This window comes from Saccostrea cucullata, unplaced genomic scaffold (genome assembly GCF_032062105.1).
Source record: "Saccostrea cucullata isolate Sc308-1 unplaced genomic scaffold, CSIRO_AGI_Scuc_v1 ctg1505, whole genome shotgun sequence".
In the NCBI taxonomy this organism is placed as follows: Eukaryota; Metazoa; Mollusca; class Bivalvia; order Ostreida; family Ostreidae; genus Saccostrea; species Saccostrea cuccullata.
In genome coordinates, this window is record NW_026921444.1 from 25,720 (window position 1) to 52,802 (window position 27,083).

Sequence of the window (27,083 nt, forward strand, 5' to 3'; positions counted from 1 at the left end):
CAATTTGTTCTTAAAATTAGTCGGATTATATGTAACTTATTAATAAAGACTAAATCTGATTATATATGCTAAAAAAATCCTACTTTTCTTATCATTCACCCTTTAAAAAAATTCTAAAATGACAAAAATAACCTATATTCATAAATTTTTGGTATCCAACGAATGTTTAATCTTTATCGAAATTATTACGATCAAGTTAAACAAATTCTATCACCAAAAAACATGGCTGCGCCCATTGTGAAACACAAGAGATTGGAGTATATTTAATGCATTCTCTCTTGTTTTACGTAGACTTATTTGCAAAAAAATGTAAATGTGACATTAGATTGAAAAAAATTTAAGATAGAAATACCATTTTCTCTGTAAATGTACATAGTTAATTGTTATTGAAATACAGCTCTTGCCCAGTGGTTATGGCAAAGGCATTATCCTACTGTAGAATTAGAAAGCAGAAACTTTCAAAGTTATGCAGATTTTGGCAGATATCAAGTTTGCAGACCAAATGTTGTCAAGAAGGTTTGTTTATAGTATGTTTTACGGTGTGACCTTTGGGGCGAGCGCAGTTGTACCATCAAAAACACTTAAAAATATTGATCAGCCACTTCAAACATCAAGCCGCACGAGACATCTCGACTAGCTGTAATGTCTCACGACGTCACGGAGCTCGTCGGAGCTTATGGAGACAGCCGAGCGTCTGGTTGAAACTATAGACTTAGTGCAATTTTGGTTGAAAAACATTGCAGAGTTATTTTTTGTTTCTATGAAAGATTTCTACAAACTGCATGAAAGCCTTTTGTGCTTTACGTTATTATTTATTTATTTGCACAAAGGACATTGGGTAGTAAAGGAATTCTGGGAATGTTTCACAGAGAAATTTGCCTGACGTATGTACAGATTTCATTCCGAATTTTCTTTGTTCTTACACGTTAGTCTACTGCGCTCGCTATAATAATGGTATAATTGTTAAATACTTTGTGTCTTGTATTAATGTGTCTTAATTGTATTTTGCAAATTTGCAGGCAAATTAACGCATGAATGGCACAGTATGCTAAGCTGCTAAGCACAGAATTCCTATATACAGTCACACTGATTATGAATATGACAAAAAATGGGGATAAAATGATTATCTTCTATCATAACAATTTTACATTAAAGCAACATCCAGTTTCATTTTCTGGTAGCTAAGGATTAAAATTAATTCTAAAATTACAAACCTGTATAAATTTCTAAGCTAATCTTTAAGCAGTGTTTGACAAGAAATGATTTTGAGATGATTTTTAATGCTTTTCCTCTCCAATCTCTGCCCTAAAGAATGTTTTCAAATGAACACGCTGGATTTTTATGTGCAAGTGCACGAGCAAATAAACAGCAAATTTGGCTTGTTTTAAAGATACAATATAATAATTATTTTATTTTATTTTGAAAGACAGATAAAAGTAGGTTGAAGTAGCTACTTCAGGTAGGTTTGAATACCAAGGTAGTAGGGCTGGCCCAGTTCCATAATCTTTCATGTTGGGTCGATTCTAAATTTTAAGGATCAATTTCAGGTTTTTTGGTTCTGGTAATCAGTAGATTGAATAGAATAAACACTCATGATTTGAATGATAATCAACAATAATTTTTGATTTTTTTAATCTAACAAACAACAACATAATGAGTAGTTTAAAGTAGTTTCCTGACTAGAAAAATAATTGAATCAAATGATTCAAATCACATATTAATAATATTTCCACACTAACGAACCTTTCATTTTAGATACCATTTTATGGTAAAACCAACTATATTGTACGAATCGGAAACAAACTGAATTCTGGAAAAACAGAACTTAACCGGACCTGAATTAATTGTTTCGGTCTCAGCCATTTCAGTTACCCTTGACAGCCCTACTAGGTAGCTTTTTATAGGTCGAAAAAGTCTTTGGACTGGACCTGTCTACAGTACATGGCCAGGTCCAAAACATTATCTTGATTTAGCCAAATAGCAGTACAGCAGAAATGGAAAACAACCTATTTTTGGTGCATTGTGAATACTGAAATTTCCTGCAGAGTTAATTTTATTGAATTAATGTGCAGCAGTCCAAATTATCTCTGTGTCCAAGTGTTGTCATAGGAGTTCACAATGCAAGTTTGAGATGCTCACTATTAATGATCTTATAATTGACTGTTATTTTCAATGAAATTTCTTATGTTATTTGGTAAACATTCAAACTGCAGATTTTTTTTTTTTTACACTAACAGTTGTCTGAAGAGCCAAAGCATTCTTAGTGTACCTCATTGTCTGCATAAAGTCTTAAAAACATTAATGCAAACTATAAAAGTGTAACAATTTTGTAATTTTATCTTACAGGCAGTCTTCCAGACTTTGGGAGCAGTGTCCTGTCTGATATTTCACAGATTGACCCAGATTTAGATGTTGGAGGGAGACTTTCAAATCCACTGGAACTTCAGAAAAACATACAGTCAAGGAAATTACAGAACATTAGCATTCAAAGACTGGTAAATACTCACCTGAGCTAGAGACTCAAAAGAGCTATAATTGTCTGTCAAGCTGTATTGAAAAAGATTTTATTTTCAGGCAATAAAGTACAATAGAATGATGAAGTTATTGGAAGAGAAACAAGATCTGGATTACAGGAGGAAGACTATTTCTATGACAATACAAAATATGATGAAAGACAAGGTACTGTATGTGTACTTAAAATAGCGGGCTTCATATTTTATTGGCTTTTGCACAGACAAGGATGCGCTAATTCATGAATGTCACTAAGCATTCATTTATAAATACAATATATGACACGAACATATGTAGCACTAATTCATGATTATGCCAACAACTCCATATCTATTGATTACGCTAAATTTTGAATACACCAAATTATGTACATGTACAGTATATATGATATAAAGAGGTCAATATATGTATACACATGTACCCTTCATGTTTTATGATAATTCAGTGCATCTTCCTGAATTTTCATGAGAACTACATGTATAACTGCAATGAGTAGAAATCATATTTCTTCATTAATAACTTTCAAGGCTATAAATTGTTACTGTGGTATGTATACATGCTTGTAGAGTACCATAGGTTCACTTCAGTTCCGATTATGCTTGCTGGTTCCTGTGGAGCATTTTAAAAAACTTACTTATTATAAAGGAGATAAAATTGTTGATGTTGTTATGTGGTAGTTTGTGCCAGGTCCTCTTGATATGTTGTTATATATGTTTGTTTTTTTTATCTAGAAAGAAGAAGAAGAAATTACAAGAGTGAAGGAAACAGCAAGAGGTCTGAGAGATAGATATGATACTGCAGTGGTAAGTGGTAAAAAACTCTTAATTCTGATAGTCTCAGAAGTTACTTACAAAAGTTTTTACCATTGCACTTTCATAAAACAGGGAAAAAAAATGAAGTTTTGTAATAATGGAGCAATTCTCTGATTGGCGTTATTTCCCCAGAAGTTGTTTCTGTCTCACCTGTGTTTACATGGCAACCAAACCCCCCTCCTCAACGAAAGAGTGCACCAAGGGAGATAATCTTGAAACTTGCATATTCTACTCATATGATATTTTCATACTTAGCATCCTTCCTTGTTTAAAAAAAATGTTTGGAACTAAGTCTTTAGAGATAGCAACTGTGGTATAACTTTTCACATTTCATTGTCACCTTTTTCTTCATTTCATCTATCAAGGGTCAGTAAGGGACAATTAAATAAAGAATGACTGTTTTGGATATGATTAACTCTGTTGAATGATTTTATCATTGTGAGTAATGTACTTATTATTTTGTTTTGTTTTTTGTTTTGTCAGAAATCCTTACAAGATATCCAACATGAAGTGAACCTTTTGGCTTTTGGACTTCCAAACACACTGAACCAGGAAACTGTATGTATATAAATCAGTGTCAGTGAAATGCTTGTCACATGAGATTAATAAAACAAGTACATGTACCTATGTGCCTTAAAACCTATATGATTTTTTTAGCCTGTGGATAATGAAGTTGTTCTAGAGACATCTGGATCTCCTGGTAAGTTTATACATTGTTCAGATTGTGTATATATGTAGTATGATTTTTTCATTGATCTACGTAACTATTTTTTGAATGGCTCTTTGTGAACACTTTTAAGAAAAATCATTATGGAGGCTATATTTCTTCAGAAATGCTGAATGATAGAGGTATGATGTCTCACATAGATCTTGCTGAAAAAACTGATATGATAAAATTCAGGTAAGAGGCTTTTATTTGTTTTAACCAATACATTGCTACTGTTATTCAAAAATTTTGAAAGGTGAACAATATCTCTCTCTCTCTCTTTCTCTGCAATAAGTGTCATGTATGTGTGCCAAATCTAAAAAGTTTAACACATGTATGTTCATGTATGCTGCAGCTCAGTTGGAAATAGAGCCTTTTACTTTGTCGGGGAACTAGCCGAAGTTCAACAAAACCTGCTATCATACTTCTCCACGATGGCTGCTGAACAAGGATTCATTTTAATGACAGCACCAGATTTCTGCAAAGACTTTGTTACTGTAAGGATGTTAATTTTGTGGAATAAGTCTTATTTAGTTAACCCTTTCATTAAAATTACTGTAAATAATAATAAAACTAGGTTTTTGTTTCCTTTCAGGAAGGCTGTGGGATACGGAGAGACTTGGTAATTGTCATTATACACTATATTACTTTCAATTTCTCATATTAACCAGCAACTACATTTGGGAAAAATGTATTGAGAAGATTAGAAAGCATAAACAATTGAAATTTTAGAATTATATTGAGAGGAGAAGATGAAAATGCATTTTAAGGGAAATAACTCTTTTACATCTCTATCCTTGTTAATATTGAACATATTTTCTCATGAACTCTTATCTTCTAAACAGAATAAGATAAAGAATTGCATGTATACAAATGTTACTTAAAAAATTTATTGTTTATATTGTTTTATATAATCTTTTTACTCGTAGATATATAAATTACAACAGCCCTATGTTGATAAAGGCGTACAGTATAGTGTTATGGGTGCTTCTGAAGCATCATTTGCAGGTACATAGAAATTAATTTATCAATACATGGAGTGAATTAAAAGATAAAACTTAAAACAATGTTTAATCATCTATCACATGTATATGTGTAATTTTATTTTGTCTGTAGCATATTTAACAAAGGTGAACATTACCAAGAAAGCCCTTCCTCTACAGTTAGTGTCTACTGGTCCATGTTACAACTCAGGTAAATTCATATAAGACGACTGTTATACCGTGCAAGACAATTAATTACATGTAAATGAAACATATAACTTTTGAATTAGGACTGGTGTCTGTGCTTTTAAAAATGTAATGTTACATCATGTAGTTAAAAAGTGTTTTTGAAATATTGGGGCTTCATTTCATTTCAGTCAAATCTGTAATAGTCTCTACAGGATAGATCATCTTAATTTTTTGCTCACCACAGTCCTTTGAAAATAATTTTCTGGGATTTCTTGGTTTCAGTATGTGACTCAGAATATCCAGGATTATTTTCTGCAACACAAACCTCAAAAGTAAGTAAAAAAAAATATTAAGTTTTAAATATGCCTCTCATTCTCTTATACAAGTACTCAGTAATTTTGAATGAAAATCCTGAATAAGTACCGTATTAATACTTATTTTATATGTAGAATTAGGTTGTACAGATGTATGTAGTGTGCATGTAAAAAAAAAAGGACGCAGATCTTTAAATAAATTGGTATATAGTTGCTTTCTTTTTATTTACAGACTAATTTGTTAGGAGTCTACTCCATGCTGCAAGAGTGCTATGTCAAATTTAAAGAACTACAACAACTTTTATTACATGTGTATAGGAACTTCAATGTACCAATCAGGTTAGTTTTTTTTTTTTTAAAGAACCATTTTTGAAGTTTTTTTTTTGAAGAAATACAGTGTATGTGTACTTGAAAGTGAAATTTGACAGACTCTATAGTATCACATACTGGTACATTAAAATTAATGCTCTTTAAATGTCAACTGTCTTGTTCTTTCATCTTATATTCTTAAAGATAAACATTTTCAATGTTATGTACTAGTATACTAAATCTTGGATCATGGAGCAATTTGATCAATAATTTTGTTATGAATGTACAAATCTAAAAACATCAGAAATGTAATCACTTGACTAAAAATTCTGTTGGTTTCAGATTAGTATTAGTTCCTGCTCATAAGCTGAAGTTGTCAGAGGAAATCAGGGCAGAATTACAGATATGGACACCAATCCTGCAAGATTACTTACCAGTAAATGTCCTTATGTTCGAATTGTTTGAACACAAATAATTTTGTTCAAAATATGTATCTAAGTGCATGCATTGTGTAAGGTTCTATCTGAGTACCTGTTACAATGGCTTGAGTGCACTTTTTTCATAATTACCAGGATAATATAAATTCATAAGAATGCACAGATTATAAGGACAGTATTTATTTATGATTGTGGTATATGTAATTATTCTATGATCTACAGATGTGCTGAATATTCTTTATGCTGAACTTAAAAAGATCCACACATTCTTTGTTTGCACCATCTTCGCTAGCCAAGGGTTTCTGATACGCTACTCTCCTCATAAACCCTTGGCCTACGGTGTTCATAAAAATTGGGATTTTTTTCCAGAGTTCTGATTGGATTTCAGTACACACCTGTCGACCAATCATCAATTGTTTTTTGTAAATGACGATATTTGCGTTCGGGATACTTCTTGACTCTTTAATCTTGGAATTGAAAAATGCAAGTAAACAATCCGTAAGATTACATGCAATTCTATGAATAGCTATGGTGTCATCCATTATCTTCTAAATATGTGATTAAGAATCTATATTGAAGCTTCCAATTTGTACTATAAATAATAAATAAACATTACTCAATTATTGCTTCTAAATTATTCTTGAAAAAACTTTAATTTAATTTTTTTAACATGCGTCTTTATTTCTTTCGATGACACAATCTGTGCATACCTGATAGATTCAAGATCACGTGACGAAAACAATCCCGTCTTTTGACTTCACCGTATGCCAAGGGTTTATGAGGAGAGTAGCGTATCAGAAACCCTTGGCTAGCGAAGATGTGTTTGCACTGTAAAACAAAAAAGTAAGGGCGAAAGCTTTGTTGTGAGGTCAGATTTATGTGAGTGTGCATCACTCCTGTTTCTGAATTCATCACTAGTATTTAATACTGTATGTGTACATAATTTGGCATATTCAAAATTTTGTGCAATCACTGGTATGGTGTAATCATAAATTAGTACTACACATGTCCATTCAGTGTTTTGTATTGTAAATGATTTCTTAGCAGTATTCTTAAATTAGAGCATTGTTGTCTGCACCAAAGCCACTAAAATATGAAGCCCACTTTTTAAGGTACACATATACTAATCTGTTCTTGTATGAGGCATTGATGAGAAGTAAGTTTCTGTACCATTTATTATTTTAATGCTCCTACCATAAACTGAATGTAAACAACAATATTGTTTGTAATAGGTGGCATCAGTATCTGTATTAGGAGACTTCATAAGTAGAAGACTTGCCATCAGACCTGTAGGTAACAAGGAATTTGAGGCAACTAAACTTCAAATAGTGAGTAAGATTGTACAACACATTCAAAGGAACGACTGTAAAGTGTTCTTATGTAATAAAGGAATCAATTTCAAAAACAACTTATTACCTTTGAAGAGACTTACTTGACTAAAATAGATACTTTTTTGTGCATTATATGTTGAGTATAATCTGTATTCAGTTTACATGTGTTTTTAAAAACAATCTTTTTTTTATTGCAGAAAAGCTTATCAGTACAGGTTATGCATTTGATTATTTTTATCCAGGCTTATTCGATCTTGTTTTTGATTTTTTAGGTCTATGCTGAGGTTCTGGATACAACAAGATTGATTGCCATTCTTGTGGAATATGGATCTTTAGATAAGGATACTGTAAGGAGAAATATTGTAAATCAAATGTTTGTGGGGTCATATTTTCGTGCTTTGAGGAAATATATTGGATTGTTGGGATTTAAATTTGATGTATTTGAGGCAGTGTAAAGTTGAATTTTTTAAAATTTTAAATATTATTATACAAATATTGACTGGGATTGAGGGCAACATTGATTATGTTAGCCCCCGAGGAACGAAATATTGCCTGACGCGAAGCGGAGGGCAATATTTTCGTTCCGAGGGGGCTAACATAATCAATGTTGCCCGAAAACACAGTTAATAACTGTTTTGTTATATGAAATACAGTACAGAATTAATTTTTTTTTTATTGTGAAGAAACATGGCAAAATGAGACGTAAACAAAATAGTCCGTTTACTTTTATGAAAAAAGTGTAAATTTTTGAGGTAGCAATTAATGTCTGTCTACTCAATCCTAACTGTAATTGTAGTTTATTGTAATTCTCTTCCTGAGTTCCGCATAAAATTTCCTTAATACTGAATTTAATTTCTCGTTAGAATCGCTTTCCAAATCTTCCAAGGAAATGTTAGTTGCTTTATCTTCCAAGTAGTCCCGGATGACTTTCATGGACAAAGATATTAAATTTGATGTGATCTTGTTATTCCTATTATCCAGAAGTTGGTCAATCTCCGCGTCCGAGGTGTCCTCAAATCTAGCCATTTTTACCTGTTTGTATATTTGACTTCAACGATGAGCCTATTGTGATGTCACATTGTTTTTGGAGTTGTGAAGGTTTAATTACGTCACTTTTTAGAAATCTTCCAATAAAATGAATTTAACAGAAAAGGTGGGAAAATTCTCTATGCATTATTCCTAGTCAGTCAATGGTAAAAAAAATATTGACGGTCAATATTTTTCGAGTGGACTAATATTTCAGTTATCTACTATTCGTCTATATAGAGTTATGTAGTGAGAATATCTTACTGAATATAACAAATTCATTCAATTTTGTGGACAAGAGTTTGTGGGTCTCATGATGCCATGAAAAAAAAAAACAAATATTGAAACCCTACAAAATTAGTGATCATACTGTATATGTTCTTGATTATTTTTTGTTCGAAACTCATCTTATTCAATATTGATTGGAATAACTCTTCTAGTGTGTAATATATTTTTAACTGAATTTATTCTGCAACCCATGTTTTAAAAATACTGTAGAGCTTTCATATTTTGAAACTCATCTTATTCAATATTGATTGGAATAACTCTTCTAGTGTGTAATATATTTTTAACTGAATTTATTCTGCAACGCATGTTTTAAAAATACTGTAGAGCTTTCATATTTTTTATTTTTATAAATTAAAAAAAAATTGTTTGTATAATTGTTTTATAAATATTTTCCTCCTTTGTAGGGAACCTACCAGATGATGAAGTTAAACTTCTTAAGCCAAGGAAATAGTAAACAAAAGAACTTTTGAAATAATGCACATGTACATGTTTTTGAAAAGGAAACAATTGATTTCATTGATTTCTAATTTCTTATTTTATTATAAGCAGTGGAATCTGTTTCATCATTGTTTAATGAAAATCATTGTTAAACATGAATCGATACAAATTTTAGAATTTATCCTTTATTTGGTCCTTTTGTTGTATATATTCTCCCCTGTTTTCATTGTACAGACAAACACGAAGGCAAATAAAATTTCATATTACGTAATATAATTATGTAGCTTCATATAAATTGATAGCTGATCAGGTGGAAAAAGTGTTCAATAAGCAGAAAATGTGATCCATTGTGGAACCATAGGTAAACACAGTTTATTAGCTAAAAGAATTTGGAAAAGTTAAGCAGAGAACTTTTATGATTTTAGTGGAATCTAGAGAAGAATCCAGGAGCTCTCCTCTTTCCCACTTTGACATTCTTCTACAAAATGGAAAACAAAGTTATTTTAATTACTAGATGGGTATTTCATATGATTTGTCAGCTCATCTGATAGAAATATTTATTTACTTACATTTCTGTGCAAGAACTTGATATGCAAATTCCATTTGTTTGCTTTCTGGCATATTTGCAAAAAACAAATTATACATCATACTGTTCTATGCAAGGAGATTTTACGTTTTTTCATGTTTAGAGAATGACCTTATACGGTATAATAGAACGACATATAAATGTGATTGACGGGGAATTTTTATATTTTTGAGATATTTTACACTCTTACAATTTTTTGTAATTAAAAAAAAAGGGGGAGGGGTATCAATCCATACTTCAGGCACCTGTGCTATGGACCTTAAAACCTTGTTCTGTTCTATGTGTAAGAGAATATGCATAATTTTTGTGCAACTGAATATTGGAAAACACATTTAAATAATTGTGTTTAATATTTAGAGCATTAAAAATAGAAAAAAGACATTAGTAGTGAATTATTAGGGTCAGGGGCTCTAGTGCTAGTGTGGGAGCTCAGTGAAAATGCATAAATTCTTTGAAATTCTTCTTCTTTGCTTCTGGGTATTTAATAAATCAACCAAGTACATAGTTATGTTGAATAAGGCTGCCTCTTCCAAAATTGTGAATTTCATGGCCCCAGGGTCAGGGGTTCTGGTGCTAGGATGGGTCTCTTTTGATTACTGTAGAAGTACTTTTTTCCGCATGGTATTAATTTACGCTATGTACGCGGTCACAAACATTCCGCGGAAATTTGTCCAAGCGTACTTAATATAAATGTAAGATATAAAGTGACAATCTAGAAAATCCGCGTAATTTTCTACCCTTGGATTAAACAGAAATTGAGATTCCGCGGAATTATGACCCCGTGGAAAAAAGTACGTCTACAGTATATCATGAAAATGCATGAATTCTTTGAAAATTTCCTTCTCTACTTTTGGGTATTAAACAAACTTACCAAGTACATAGATGATAGTTATGATGAGCAAGTGTCTCTTCCATGATTGTGAATTTCATGGCCCCAGGTTTGGGGGTGCTTGTGTTTGGTTGGGGCTCTATTGATAATATATAGTGAAAATACATTAGTTCTTTGAAAATCTTCTTCTCTGCACCTGGGAATTAAACAAAGTACATAATTACAATGAGCGAGAATATCTCTTTCAATATTGTAAATTCTGTGGCCCCTGGGTCAGGGGTTCTGGTGTTGGAGCGGGGCTCTATTGATGATATAGAGAAAATACATTAATTCTTTTAATTAAAATCTTCTTCTCTCCTCCTGGGTATTAAATAAATTAACCAAGTTTATGTTTAATAAAACTGCCTCTTCCAAAATTGTGAATTTCATGGTCCCAGGGTCAAGGTTTCTGGTGCTAGGGTGGGGCTTTATTGATTTATTATAGTGAAAATGCATAATTATTTAAAAATCTTCTCCTTTCCTCCTGGGTAATAAACCAATGAATTATACATAGTTATAATTTAGAAGAATGCCTCTTCCAAAATTGTGAATTTCAGGGCCCCTGGGCCAGGGGTTTTGGTGTTAGTGTGGGACTCGAATGATTAATGATATAGTGAAAATGCATGCATGAATTCTTTGAAAAGCTTTTCCTTTGCTTCTGGGTATTATGTCAAAGATCTGATACATATTCATGATGAAGAAAGGTGTCTCTTCCAAAATGAGTAATTTCAGGGCCCCTGGGTCAGGGGCAGGCTACATATTCTGAAAATAAATTAATGCTTTGAAATCTGCTCTTTGTTATTAATCAACCATTTCTTATGAAATAAAATTAATGATAAAATTTCCATTTTTTTAAAACCCCTTCCCCGCAGTCATGCATTTTAATGCATATACCATTTCCTACTCATGACGCAAAATCACACATATACCGTTTCTCTGCAATCATGCATTTTCACACACTTTTAAAAGTTCATTTAATCTTCAGTTTATTGCCAAATTCCTTCTATTTTATACTTGCTTAAACTCATAAAATAAGAAAAGTTATTTTCTTATTAACATATTTATTACGTCATATTAATATTATTTACGCTAAACTTTACAGAAACTTTTACCAGGCTATAATGTGCTTGCGGGGAAACGGTAACGTCATATTTCTATGACGTGACATTAAGTGTATGTTGTATAATAATTCATTAAGTTGTAAAGAGTTATATATGTGGACCCTAAGGTCAGTAAGGGTTAGTAGTTCCTGTGGAGTGGGGTGGGGTGGTTCAAAATTGTGAATTTCATGGCCTATGGTTTAAAACATGAACCAAATTCAATTGTTGGAAAGTTAATATTATGTGATCCTCAGGTGACCTATTAGGCCTGTGAGCCTCTTGTTCTAGATAAGAAGAAATTTTAAAGATTTTTCCTATATATTCATATGTAAATCTTTGACCTTTGTGGTCCCACCCTACCCCCGGGGGTCATGATTTGAATAAATTTGAATCTACACCACAGGAGGATTCTTTCATATAAATATGACCAATCCACAGGTTCCTGATGTTACTTATTTTTCTTTTAATAAAACTAGAGGTACTGTGAGCAATGAGCTCAATAAATGATACCCTTTGCCTCCCATATGAATATAATGGGAGTGTCAATGTTTTGTTGTGGAAAACCAAAAATACGTGTTAGATCAAAAAGTAGAATACGAGGTGTACAATGGCAATATGTAATAAAGATTCTATGAAAGTTTCATCAAATTTCATTCAGTGGTGTGAGAGGAGTTGCGGATAAGAGATGGGTACCCCAAAGCGTAACAGACAGACAGATGGACGGATATACAGACAGACGGACGGACATAATGATTACTATATACCCTCCCGCTTTTCAAGTGGGGCGTATAAAAATATATCCCCTACCTAATAAAAAACTACTAGTTTGGGGGTATATTTTTTATTAAAAGAAAAATAAGTAAATTGTCAGGTGCCTTTGGACCAATCATCTATAGCTTTGCTTTTCTATAGAAGAACATTTTACCATACCCTATTCTTTGATCCATCATTGTAGCTCCACCCTACCCCAGGGGGCCATGATTTGAACAAACTTGAATACACACCATCTGAGGATGCTTGCATATAAATATGACCAATCATGGCCATGCTGGCTTTGCTACGGTGAGGATGCTTCCACATGAGTTTCAACTTTCCTGGTCTTGTTGTCCTTGAGAAGAAGTTTTTTTGAAAAATGCCATTAATTTTTGAATAATTATCTCCCTTTGGGAGAGGGCGTACGTGGCCCTTCATTTCAATCGGTTTAGTGTGCGTAATCAGCAATCCTTGGCTGACTCCGCTATGCTCCATTCGTTTTAGCAATTGGAGATCCTCATGTGGCTCGTACCTCGCACACTATTGTGAATGGAGCGTAGCGGAGTCAGCGGAGGATTGCCGATTGATTGGTTAGTGTGCGAGGCACTAGCCACCCGAGAAGCTCCAAGTGCCTTCATTTGAATTCCCATCACCCAAAGATACTTATTTGTGGCAAATTTGATTAAAGTGGGCCCAGTGGTTCTTGAGAAGAAGATGAAAATGTGAAAAGTTTACAATAACAACGATGACGACAGACAATGGATGAAGAGCTCGGTTCACTTTATGCATAAAATGGCACTGTAGATATACCAGTTCATTGATTGGATGTTCCATTTGAAGCATTAATTAAGATAAAACAGACCTAGTGCTTTCATTTCCTCTTAAAAATTTTTGCCTATAAGTCCAGGTCATGGAGAACTGGCTTTATGAATATATGCAGTATTGTTGAATTTCAAGGTAAACAGGTACAATTTGAGTACTTTTTGTGAAGAAAAATAATATGAGCGCACACTCGATCTGATCTATAAAAATACAACATGCCTTTTAATCCTCAGAAACAGTTCTATCAACATTTACTAGTTGCATAATTTAGATCAGAAGTTGCGGTCTATAATATATTATGTATTGACAAATAGCTTTAATTAAAAATTGGCTGTTTTTGTAGACTTTTTCAGAGTATGAGGAAATTTACGCATTTCATGACGTCATAATGCATTGACTAGTCAGAAAATTACCTCATTTTTGATAGATACGCAATCACCAAAGATCTGGGCCTAAGTGATATTTAATGCATTGTTAACGGCAGTTTCAGTTTTCCAGAAATTCACAGGGCCAAATAGGGCCGTAATTGAACCTTGTTCTTTGATCAGAAAAGCTCACCCTTGGCTCAGGTGAGCTAATTATACAAGACAAATGGAAAAAAATGAATATTGCAGCGTTTAACATGCCATATTTTGAAACTGAATATTTTTTTGTACGTTGTTTCTCGAACGTGCGCCTTTATGCGGATTTTTAAAAGCTCATCTGTTGGTTTTGTACTTAATTTCTTATGATGATTTCCGGTTTTGAATTTTGAAGAAAAGATTGGCTTTGGAAGTTTGGTGACGTTTCTGTTAAAATGGTAATATTTACATACTCTGAATATTATCTCACTTATTTCTTTTTAAAATATCGATTATTTATCAAACTTTAAACGCTACTAACCGTTTTTAAGCTGCCTGGTAATCAAAGTTTGAAATGAGGCAAATTAAATTTACCAACATTGGCAACAAGTAATCTTCAGCACTCTGAAGTTTTGTTGTAAATTAGAAGAAGAAGAAATATTCTCTCAGACTAGACAAAGTTTTTGTCTGATTAGGTATATATACCTTTATTTGATGCTGATAAAGTAAAATTTATATCTGCATCAAAGTGCCCTGTATTAATTCAACAGGTTGGGACCATGCAATCTCGCTTTCGGAATAGAATATAAAATATATATATTATAATAGTTTTTCCTAAACAGGTTATTATGACCTGAAGTATTTGATACGGGATTTGGGGGGGGGAGGGGGGGAGGCCATGCCAACCCACAACCTCCCCCCCCCAGCCGTTTTCCTCATAAAAATTTATATAATTTTAAAACAACATATGCAGTAACAGTGTTCATATATAATTCAATCTTATTTTAAAAAAATTTCTTTTGTTATATAATTTTTTTCAATTGTGTTTTTAAAAATGCGATTTTAATTCGATTTGTAATAACCATTGAACATAATTGAATACAAAACTGAAGTATTTGATAGTTTCTATGGCCGTAGAGAGGCCATGCCAACCCCCCCCCCCCCCCCTCCCCACACACACACACACAAACCAAATAATTTTGCTGGTATATAGAATACTATCAAAACTTCATTTCTCAAAATACAATATTAGAGATTATTAATTTATATAAAACTCCATTTGTAATTGTAAGTTCATTTATATTTTTTGTAAAATTTTGCAGAATTAATAATTCTCTTTGAAATTTTCCGTGTAAAGAGATTTCACTACATTCTTTTTAAAAAGTTTAATATAATTTTCGATATAAAGTTAATTAAAAAGTTATATGAAGAATTAAATTTGGTCTTAAGTCGTAAGTCCTTTTGTAAAACGGGCTCCTGGTTTGTGTTCCATGTACATGCAAGTCATTTATTGGCAATGTAGCTGTAAGTCAGTGCATTTACTTCCAAAAAATCTAGAGAATGCAAACATGGTTGTAATTTTGAAATTATTGAAAAACATTGGAGAAAAAAGATAGATAACAGTAGATAACATTTGTCTAGGTGCATGATCTCCATAATGATTGATTACCTCTTGGATACAAATCAGACCATAATCATTGCCCATAAATATATCTGTATTTATTTTATCTGTAGTTCATTTTTAACAGAGTTTTTCAAATTATTTTGAAATTTTTTATCGAACAGATGTTATGAAGCTAACATAATCATGGAGATTGAGAGCTCTTCTCCACCATCTGAGGAGCAGTCAAGGGGGAGAACATCTTCTTATCCACAAGATGATATTCCTCAGAGACTTTTGCCCGAACCACAAAGGGTTGAGGTACTACATGTTACTTCATAATATGTAATTTGGTATAAATGTATACTAATACGGGGGTTCATTTAAAAAAAGGTAAAGTATTTATGTGTAAAGGAACATTGTACTATGTACTAGTATAACTGTTTGATGCACCTTTCTCAAAATAAAATTTTTCACAAAAAGGAGCATATATTAATAGAAAAAGAAAACATTAAGGAATTTTCCACACACACATATTGTATGAAGTTAACTACTTTAAAATGTAAATGCAATTCTAAGAGCTTATCTTTTATATAGGGAGATGGTTCCCCGATGCCAGGAAACCTACAGGAAACCTTCAGTAGAGCCAGAACAGAAGCAGCTAAACCATTCTCTGTACAGTTTGAGGTGGACATTGTTCAGATCCTGCTATTTGTGGCAGCACTAGCTACAAGGATGTGGATGCTGGGTCATCCCAGAGCTGTGGTGTAGGGGTTACTTTACTTGACAAGATTTTTAAAAAATATTTCATTTAATGCCATTAAAATGAGAAAATGTGGAAGGATTCTAGTATTAATTTAGGTTTATAAAAGAACTGAAGTTGTTCAAGTACATGTATTCTGAAAATATTTTGTCTGTATTAAATCAAATTTTTCATCTACATTAAATTTAATATAATTTTTTCTGCACCTGGATGTAAGATTAAGTCAACATACATTTTGCATTGTATTACTCCATTGTAGATTTGATGAATTACATTTTGCCAAGTTTGCATCCTTGTATATGAAGAGGATATTTTTCTTTGATGTCCATCCACCCTTAGGCAAACTCTTGTTAGCATTAGCAGGTTTGTTGTAAACTGAGTACATTTTTTATAGTAGGCTTTAACACATTGTAGATGTAGAGATCTATAAATGATACATTTAAGGAGGCTAAGGGGTCCACAAATTATTTTTTTTATTAACCACCAGATATAAGTTATTTTTTTTTTTAGATATGATATTTTAAGCTGTCAACTATCATTTGGCAAAGAAAAATTAATAAATTTTAGTTTTAAAATTTGATCATTTTATTATATCTTTATATGGAGCTCTTCTTCTAAAGGAGATCAAAATAGTCTGAAAATGGCCACAACCACCCAGCCCCTTTAAACATGCACAAGTATGATATAAATGTACAGTATACATGATTCTTCTGTTTTTCAGGAGGGTTCAGTGGTTTGGGAGATAATGCAGATTTTGATCATATTGGAGCAGGTAAAATATTTTATTTAGCAGAGAGGACATACATTTTTTAAAGCTGTGTATTCTTGAATCTCTAACAGTATTGCAGTTAACTGTTTATTGTATTGTAGGTTATTCCCCCTCATTTCCCGTGTACACAATGAAATTTACTAACATTTTGGCCGTGATGGGGATTTTGTTCCACTTGTGTATCAGCACCAGTATATAAAACTCTCTAGATGGGCTGCCCTGCTGGCAGGGTTTTGTATAGTTTTTGGTAGGAAGCTAGTACATGTACCCCCGTTGACAAAACTCTCAAAAGAAGTTTAAAGAAATCTGAATTAATATATTTATAAAGTTTACCTTTAAAGCCTTAGCTCATTTACGTTTGAAATTTTTCTAACATTTTGGTCTTTTGACATTTTGTTTATAAAAGATATACAGTACCAGGTATATAAAACATCAAGATCTTCCACATGACTAGATTTTATGGCAAAATAATTTGTAACAATAAATTTGGAGCAACAAAAGATAATAAGTATTATCTGTAGAAATGAATTAGTGTCTTAATGATATAATTGCTTTTGATTTATTTTGTTGTTATATTTCTTCCAGATAATGCTATATTAGTGCAGTCACGTTTCATGTTGATGGAAGGAATGCTGTTGTTTTTCATGTGCCTATCTCTCTACAGCTATCTAAAGTTTAGGAATCTATCTCACAGGTAGTACATCTATATACATAAAATTTATTTAATATATTTTATAAAATTTCACTCATCAGGTTCTGACTTATTCATTCATCTTATAGGAACAATACATTAATAATGTTTCATTTTCTTTAAAGAGAATTTTCTGTGCAGTGGTTTTTCTGGCTTAGTCTTACTGGAATCTGTTTTGCTTGTGCATTGAGGTATGTTACATGTATCTGTGAATTCAACCAACAAAAATTATACAAAAAGTAGAAACTTTAAGAAGACACATTTATTAAATCAATTACATGTATATATTTCTTTACCAGTGTTTTGTCTTTTCACTATATTTCAGTATAAAGTATGTTGGTTTCTTCACTGCTGTTTTGATATTAATTCATGCAACTAGGGACTACTGGAACATGCTGGCTGATGTTAGCAAATCAGATGTAAGACTTACTGTTAAAAGTGAAATCAAGACTTACTGTTAAAAGTGAAATCAAAAACATATCAAGTGCTGTAAGAAAATGAAATATTTTCTTGTTATTGCTACATGTACTTGTGGAATATGATTGAGACATACATGTATAATTATGAATTTGATAATCAACAGAAGTTGTCTAATGCATATAACCTTTAATGTACTAGTATTTTGAGGAGATTTTCATATCTCTAATGGCTTTGATGAACTCAAATCAATGTTGTCAATTATCCACCTCTTTAACTCCCTAATGATAAATTTTCAATTTTTATACTTTTTATGTCCTGAGTAACTACATGTTTATGCCATGTTATGATACAATGTTCAAATGATCTTGTTGTATAACAGCTGCTGAATGTCTAAGTGAGTGTTGTGTGTCTCCTTTTATCCTGTATTTCAGCTGTGCCTTGTCAAGCACCTGTTAGTCAGAACTCTGCTCCTCCTGACTGTCCCCATCCTCTGTTATATACTGGTCTTCTACGTCCATCTGTCCCTCCTCACCAAGGCTGGGCTACACGACAACATCATGACGAGCGCCTTCCAAGCTAGCTTAGAGGTATATAGATACACATGTATAAATATGTAAAATGAAATAATGTAAATTCTGTTTATTATGATCCTGAGGATTTTAATGAAGATGCTGTTATTGTACTTTGTATAGGATATTGGGAATTTACATGTACAAGTAATATAAGTACTGTGATCCAATTATAACTTTGTTTCACAATGATAATGGATATTTTTGAATTAAAAAGTACAATTTTCTTTTGAAAGTTTTTAAATTAGCAAAACAATGTATGTGTTAAAAGTGTCAAAATATGAAAATGGAGCTCAAATAGATACACATTTTTACATCTTTGATTATTAGGTCACCTGAGTAAACTCAGGTCACCTGAGTAAACTCAGGTGACCTTTTGCTATCTGTTTTTGTCCGTCGTCGTGCGTTGTGCGTTAACATTTCAACATTTTCAGCTTCTTCTCTGCAACCACTGAACCAATTTCAACCAAATTTGGCACAAAGCATCTATGGGTGAAGGGGAACAAAAATTGTGAATTTCATGATCCCTGCCCCCCAGGGGCCTGCGGGGTGGGGCCAAAACCACTAAAATTAATGCAATCTTTAAAAATCTTCTTCTTTACTGCTGACATCAAGCAGTCAAACTGTTTGCATGATTGTAACAGGTTACCAAAATTGTGAAATTCATGACCCTGGGGTCAGGTTTCATTTAGGGCGGGGCTAAATAAGTATATAGTGAAAATGCATTATTTCTTTGAAAATCTTCAAACTTCCTGGTATTAAATAAACTAACTAAGGCATAGTTATGATGAACAAGAGTGCCTCTACCAAAATTGTGAATTTTATGGCCCCAGAGTCAGGGGTTCTGGTGTTAGGGTGGGACAGGTTAAAGTTTTTGGTGCAGGTTAATTGTATAGTGAAAATACATGAATTCTTTGAAAATCTTCTTCTCTGCTCCTAGGTATTAAATAGACTAACTAAGTACATAGTTATGATGAACAAGAGAGCCTCTACCAAAATTGTGAATTTTATGGCCCCATTTTCCAGTTGTGTTGGAACAGGGCTCTAAATTGTATAGTGAAAATACATGAATTCTTTGAAAATCCTCTTCTCTGCTACTAGGTATTAAAGAAACTAACTAAGTACATACATGTAGTTATGATGAACAAGAGTGCCTCTACCAAAGTTGTGAATTTTATGGCCCCAGGGTCAGGGGTTCTGGTGTTGGGACAGGGCTCTATTGATTATATAGTGAAAATACATTAAATCTTTGAAAATTTTCTTCTCTGCTCCTGGGTATTAAGCAGATGAACTACCTATATAGTAGGGATGTCAAAATATTTATTTTCTTTAGTCGAACATTCGATTGCATTATTCGAACGATAGTCGACTATTTGGAGCATTTTTTAAAAATATCATTGATAGCGTTTTTATAAATCAAAAACCCTTTTTGTAAATTTATGTAAAAAGCAACATTAAAGATAAGAAACATTGACATTGGGATAAGAAATAGAAATAAAATAGATTTACACCAGCAATTGATTCTCGCAAAATGTATGAATGTTTTCGTTAATCAAATTCATAAATTGGTCTGTACATTCTTTCGTTCTAGTACGCTTTGAGAATTGCCAGCACAGTGTTTTTTTTTAAGCTTATTTAAAATAAATTGGAAACGGGGAGGAGATTATTGTTTTTATAATTATCGAAGTTTCAAAACTTCACAGCTATGCTGTGTTTCTATAGCATAATCTATATATTCTTAGAGGTAATAAATAAATTTATAATTGGTACAAGTCCAATTTATTTAATAATTTTCAAAGTCCAGTAAAGCGCAGCATAATTTACTACAATAACAAAATAGGTAAGTAATGGAGAAATAATTATCACGGTATGTAATTATTGTTCTCTCCATGTAAACAATGTGGTAACTTTAATTTTTAAATACGGTGACCAATTTTTTATTCGTTGGTCTATTCGTTCAAAGTATCATAATGCTACAATTTTTTATTGAGGACTTTTTAACACCTCCTTTTTTGCATTTATTGAATATTCGAATGTCGTTTCATTATTCGATCGTGGTTAATTGTGTGACTAATCCTTATTTGACATCCCTACTATATAGTTATGATGGGAAAGGCCCCTAATCTTCCAGAATTGTGAATTTCAAGGCCTATGTCCGGGGTACCATAAGGGTGACTTTTATATACTGAAAATGAATGAATTGTTTGAAACCTCTCCTTGGTATTAATCAAATATACTGACACGCAAAAGAAACGCAACAAGTAGTAATCTACAAATGTTTGGTTTTTTTTATTTGTTGATTATCAAAAGTGAATAAAGTAAGGCTAAACTCACTTTTCAGAACATAAAAGATTTGATAAAAATGTTAAATGTTTATCTTTTAACTTTATTAGATAACATATGACTGTTAAAACACCCCCCTCCCAGCCATTCAAGTAAAACGTGCAAGACTGCCCTAAACTACAATTGCAGCTTAATTTCTACAATGTGTGTTCATTAATATCCTGAGCAAAGGTAATTTGGCATTTTTAAATGCCATTGTCAAGCACCTGTTATTTTCTCTAACTTAGAGCAGAGTAGCCACCCTTTGACTTCCGGTACAAGGACTGTCCTTAAAGCATATGGTACACAAGACCCTGTTGAGGCGTAATGTAGTAAAATTTCGCATCAGCAATTCTCCATTACATTTACAGTGAAATTTTCCAGCTAGAGTACTGGAAATGCGTTCATAAGCCATTTTCAAGTAGCCTTAGCATCGTTGCTGGAAACAAAACGAGAGTTTATTTTTTGAAATTTTGCTGCATTACTTATGATGAACAGTAAAAAAACCCTTAAAACTTCATAATATAGCCAAATGTTTTGTTAAACATGCAATTTTGATTTCTGTTAAGCAGACTCAAACTTGACTTCTGGTTATGGTATGGAAATCGTTCAACCGTTAAATTGCCGATGTTTACCCAAATGAAGATATTCATAAGTTTAATTTACAAAATTATTTACTTTACATAATTATTTCCCCCTAAATTAGGGTGTTGCATTTCTTTTGCGTGTCAGTATATTTTTGAAAAGCAAGGATTCCTTTTCAAAAATTATGCAAATTATAAGGGTCAGGGGTTCATGTGTTCACAATGATTATTGCTGAATATTTTTGATTAAAAATGCAATTTTCTACCCTTTGCAAGTTTTTAACTAAGCAACTGCTAAGTATATAGTTATGTGTTAAAAGTGTCAAAATTGTGAATGCCATAGCATCTGGCTTAAAACATGAATCAAATTCAATCACATTTTTAATGCTCAGGTGACCTATAAGGCCCATGGGATTATTTAAAAAGTGTTAAAGATTGTGTGATAATATGCTGTGTCATTGCATGAACATTTCAGGTTTGAGGGGAAAAAAATCATAATAAATATTTCAGTTATTTCTTTTAAATTGCTCAGCTTATTCTTGGAATATATCAAAATGTAATTTTTGACAGGGAGGATTAGCTACCCTTACGAAAGGACAACCCCTGAATGTGGCCTTTGGCTCCCAGATAACCCTGAGACACACCCACTCTCTGTCCCCCGGGAAACCTTGCTGGCTCCACTCTCACGCTCATGTTTACCCAGTCAGGTACCCTGATGGACGGGGCAGCAGTCATCAGCAGCAAGTCACATGTTATGTGTTTAAAGATATCAACAACTGGTGGATCATTAAGGATCCAGATAGGTGGGGATTTTCTGAAGTATTTAAGAGTTATTTCCCTTAGAGTGTGTTGTATTTGGTGCAGTAGAATTAAAGTGGTTTGTTTTGTTTTTTATCAGTAATTTATTGGTTGTGGATGAGCCACCCAAACCTGTCAAACATGGAGATGTGATTCAGCTTGTACATGGTATAACCAGCCGTGCCCTTAATAGGTATCTAGATCATTTAAAATGGATAAAACATAATGTGATTCATGAAATATAGTTATACAATGTGAGGTACATCTAGTATTTGAGAGAATGTGCAGCAGTAGAAAAAATTTTGTTCTTCTGTGTAACAAGCATCAGAACAAAGAATATTTTATTGATACATTTTATGTGTTGCAGACTGGGTTTCTAATATTGAAATTCATGTATTTGGTTTTCAGTCATGATGTGGCAGCTCCTCTCACTCCTCAGAATCAGGAAGTCACCTGTTATATTGACTATAACATCTCAATGCCTGCTCAGAACTTATGGAAAGTTGTAAGTGTAAACTTTTAGATTCCTGTATTGACTCAACAGCACCATGAAAGCATGTAACAAAACCCTCTCTTTCCAGTCTTGAGTACATTATGTGTATATTGTATCAATATGAATTTTTTTCTCTTTGCTATCTGCAAATCTGTTCAAAACTTTTTATTAAAAAAAGGAAACAACTGGTTTTGCAGGAGATAGTGAACAGGAAATCTGATGATGAGACCTGGCAAACCATAAACAGCCATATCCGCTTACATCACGTGGGGACAGGACAGGCCCTGAAGGTAGGAATTCAGGTCATGTACAAATATATTGTAAAGAAAATAAAAAATTCAGAGACTACTCCGTTCCTATGTGGATTATCTCTAGAGGGCATTGCAGCTGTAATTTCATTTTATACATTTGATATTTAGTCAACAGGTAAACAGCTACCAGACTGGGGTTTCTTCCAGTTAGAGGTGACCACAGACAGAGTGACGGACCAACCAGCCACTGTGTGGAATGTGGAGGAACACAGATACACCAAAAGTAGGTCTAAATGTATACCTTTAATAATGTGGTGCTTCAGTCATGGTATACTTCATTTACATTAAACTAAATGTGTCCTAGTGACACAGATGTTAAAATACCTAAATCAAGTGAGGAAGAATTCGTTGAAATTCAGGAATGCAATATGTTTAAATTTTCAAAATTTAAAATTTTGTGAAATTTAAACTATTCTCAGATCATGCATTGGATTTAAAACGATTACATTATTTTGACTTAAATTTTTTTGAGGATGCTCCTCTTTGTGGTGCTCTTGTTAAAATTGAAACAAATATTAGACAAAAATTAAATCCATACTTCATCACCTAACTAATCCGTGAAAATTGTTAAGACTCGTCAAAAAATTAACCATTGGTTTACTTGAACAAATATTAATGTAAGATTTGTATGTAAACTACTGCACTCTATCGCATTACTTAACAAAACAAGCCTTGTTGTTTTAGGTCAGGACAAGGAGAGTCAGACCCGGGACATGGCCCAGTCCGAGATGATCCCCACAGAACCGACCCACCTCTCCTTCTGGACCAAGTTCCTGGAACTTCAGTACAAGATGTTTATGGCTAAAGGAGATGTAGAAATGGAGCACAAGTACAGCTCAGAACCAATACAGTGGCCATTCCTCTCCAAGAATATGGCTTACTGGATGAGTCCCAATAGTAATGTAAGTTAATATTTATAGACCACAGTATAGGCAACAATGAATCAAAGACATACAAGTATACCAATATAATACCTTTTGTAAAATCTTTACTGTGTGAAATTCCAAGCTTTTCTGATCACAGTCAGTTATTATTTTCTTCAAGTTTAGTTACACTCATATATAACTCATTAAAGTGAAGTGAAACCTTTTGAGAAATACAGAGCTATAAATGTATTATTTATTAAATGTTAGATCCTACCAGCATTTGAGGTCAAATTTTTGTTGTGCATTTTTGTGTGGTTAAGGATATTTCAATTAAAATCCCCCCAAAAGATTTATATTCTTTTGAAAAATTGAAAAGAAATTCTTGGAAAATACTACTTGCCTCATTAGCTAGTCCCATTATGAACTGATTTAATAAAATCCATAAAAAATAAGTATTCCTTCAATGTTACAAAGAATTTGTACAGCTCAAAGTAATTTGGAAAAATAGAATAATGAAAAAGTAACTATTTTATTGCTTCACCTTTAGGCCCAGATCCATTTAATTGGGAATCCCATTATCTGGTATTCGGCCTGTCTGTCGGTGGTTGGGTATCTAGGACTGTTTATATTGTATCTAATGAGGAGAAGACGGGACTGCTTTGATCTTAGTGAAGGTAATTTCTTCTTTTTATCAAATAATTCTGCTAATCTATTTAAAATAAGCAGAATGATTTTCTGTAGGCTTATCTCATGATCTCTGTACTTTTAAAGTTAAAATACATTGCTGTGTGTTAAGGATTGCATACTCATTTTATGCCAGACACGCAACAAGGGGCAATTCAGAAAAATGGTGTTCTCTGAAATTTGGTGTAGTTTGAGAACAATTTCTGTCAATGTACATATCTATAATAAGCATTATTTTAAAGAAAATCTTTTGTTTCCTCTTTTTTTTCAGGGGACTGGAGTCACTTTGTGTTTGTGGGAGAACTTTTAGTGGGAGGATATTTCCTGCATTATCTCCCCTTCTTCCTCACAGAGCGCACTTTGTTCCTACACAGTTATATCCCATGTGTAATATATAAAGTTCTGGCAATGGCTGCTCTTATTGATCATCTGTATATCTATATAAACAGGTAGGCTTAGTACAAAATCATTAGTCCTGATACATTAATTCTAATCTGCTTGTTAACTCAAATTACTATTTATCTGAAACATGAATGAAGAAATTTTGTTATATTTTAAAGTGAAGTACTTCACAGTTGATTCCTGGTTTTGGTTATATCCATAAACAGGCAATGAGATTTACATTATCGCTTATATTGACAGTATTTTATAGTCTAACCTCTAGATGCATTTTTTTTTACAGGTTTTCATACATTCCAGCCGTGTTTACAACATTCATACTTGGACTAGTGACCTGTATGTTGTGGGCTTTCTATAAATTGTCACCATTCTCCTATGGAATCACGAGTTTGACGTCTGAGGAGATTGTAGGTTTGATGTGGAGGGACACATGGGATTTCCTCATTTATACCAGTGTGTCCCCACCACCAGAGTAAAGGGGGGGTCAACACCTCCAGAGTAAAGAGGAGGTGTGTCACTACCATCATAGTTAAAGGGGAGGGAGGTAATTCAACAGGATATAAAGGTTGTGTGAAAGTATTATCATATTCTGGTACTGGGTACAATGTGAAGATGTACAATAAGGTTGAAAGAATCTCAAATGTATCTAGTCAATTTTATTCATATCATTCACCAAGATAAAGTCAAATGTCAACAACAAAAAAGGGTATTCTATGCAATTCAGTGTATGTATTTGAACATGGTATGTACTATCATTAAAAAAGGATCAGTATAATAGGATTTGCAGTGAGAAGATGAATCACGCTTATTCTCTCTCTTATATAAAAAAAAAATCATGTTTTGTATGAATTTCTGCCTGTTGTACTTTTATCTTGGTTTTAATAACATGAACAATATTTGCCAAGAATAATATAGGTGTTTTAAATGTGTGAAATTTGTGAAACTAATTCCTTCAGAAATAAATCACTTCAGAGTAAACAGATATAATTTTTACTGTATTATTTACTTGTACATGTACATCAGTGTATCAGTGTGGTTTGAACAATTAAGCTGTAAAGTACCGGTAAAAAAATTGTATGATGTATGGATTATGCATGTAGTAACAACTATCATATGCTGTCAAATTAAATATGAGTATTGTGATAGGCAAACTATGTCTGTTGGATAGAATTGTTTTGGATGTGATGTCTGCAATAATAAAAATACATACCGGATATTACCGGTACATGAATTCTTGTGAAACAAGATAGTGTCTAGATAGCTGCCATATTTATGTAATTTTTTGTAGCTAAAAATGTGATTTTTTAATTTGTCATACAAATTTATTAATTTTTCATTTTGCTATTAAATTGATAAAAAAACTCAATGTGACTTTAAATTTTTGTACAATATACAACCATGCAGTTAGGGAGTAAAGTTACCATCAATTTCATTTTGTTTGGAATGTTTTTGAAAACGTGCTTTGACTTTTTGAGTTTCAACATATCTTTGCAGTTTGTATATTCATATACTTAGTATATTATAAAAAATCACCGCATTGCAACAGTATGTCTTCAAAGCTTACAAATACTAGCTAACCAGTTAAAAAAAAATATGCCCCTTTGTGAATGTTAACTTTGTTTATGCTTTAAAATGGACGTACCAGAATGTTGAATTTGAAAATCAACACAAAAGTAAAGTGCAACTCTCCTGGGATTGATCAAGTGATAAAAACCATTACTTGATTGAAATTCAGTAATGTTCTGATTTCTGTGATATCACTTAATACTGGTATGTAGCAATTTAATGTGGTCCCAGTGCAATCCATTACCAACCTTTGATTAAACTTTACAGTACTTCTAAAAATATGAAAGGCATTACAAATTATTGTGAAGGAAATCAAAATGGATACACTTCTTTGTCAGACAGTAAACTGGAAATCAGTGTTGAATTCTTGATTTGCAATCAGATTGAGAAATAAAACAGATTTACTGGCTTGTAGTTATATACAAGCCTGGACA

At 32.7% G+C, this 27,083-nt stretch overlaps 1 protein-coding gene across 1 annotated transcript; it reads left to right on the top strand.

Annotated features, from left to right (window-relative positions):
- Positions 1–222: 222 nt before the first annotated feature.
- On the top strand, positions 223–26,515 carry LOC134259980 (protein O-mannosyl-transferase 1-like). The gene is given in 36 exon segments (XM_062742570.1): positions 223–516; positions 2,347–2,495; positions 2,575–2,679; positions 3,243–3,314; positions 3,807–3,881; positions 3,981–4,023; positions 4,155–4,224; positions 4,385–4,526; positions 4,625–4,651; positions 4,959–5,037; positions 5,146–5,223; positions 5,484–5,533; positions 5,748–5,854; positions 6,167–6,260; positions 7,865–7,939; positions 10,345–10,349; positions 12,982–13,003; positions 15,628–15,735; positions 16,096–16,181; positions 16,437–16,540; positions 16,899–16,949; positions 17,048–17,107; positions 17,110–17,193; positions 17,532–17,640; positions 17,763–17,828; positions 17,963–18,056; positions 18,489–18,644; positions 22,103–22,335; positions 22,431–22,523; positions 22,739–22,835; positions 23,021–23,113; positions 23,243–23,357; positions 23,819–24,036; positions 24,548–24,674; positions 24,956–25,133; positions 25,367–26,515. Coding segments are annotated over 36 exon segments (3,561 nt in total). The 5' UTR covers positions 223–413; the 3' UTR covers positions 25,560–26,515.
- The last annotated feature ends 568 nt before the right edge of the window (positions 26,516–27,083 follow it).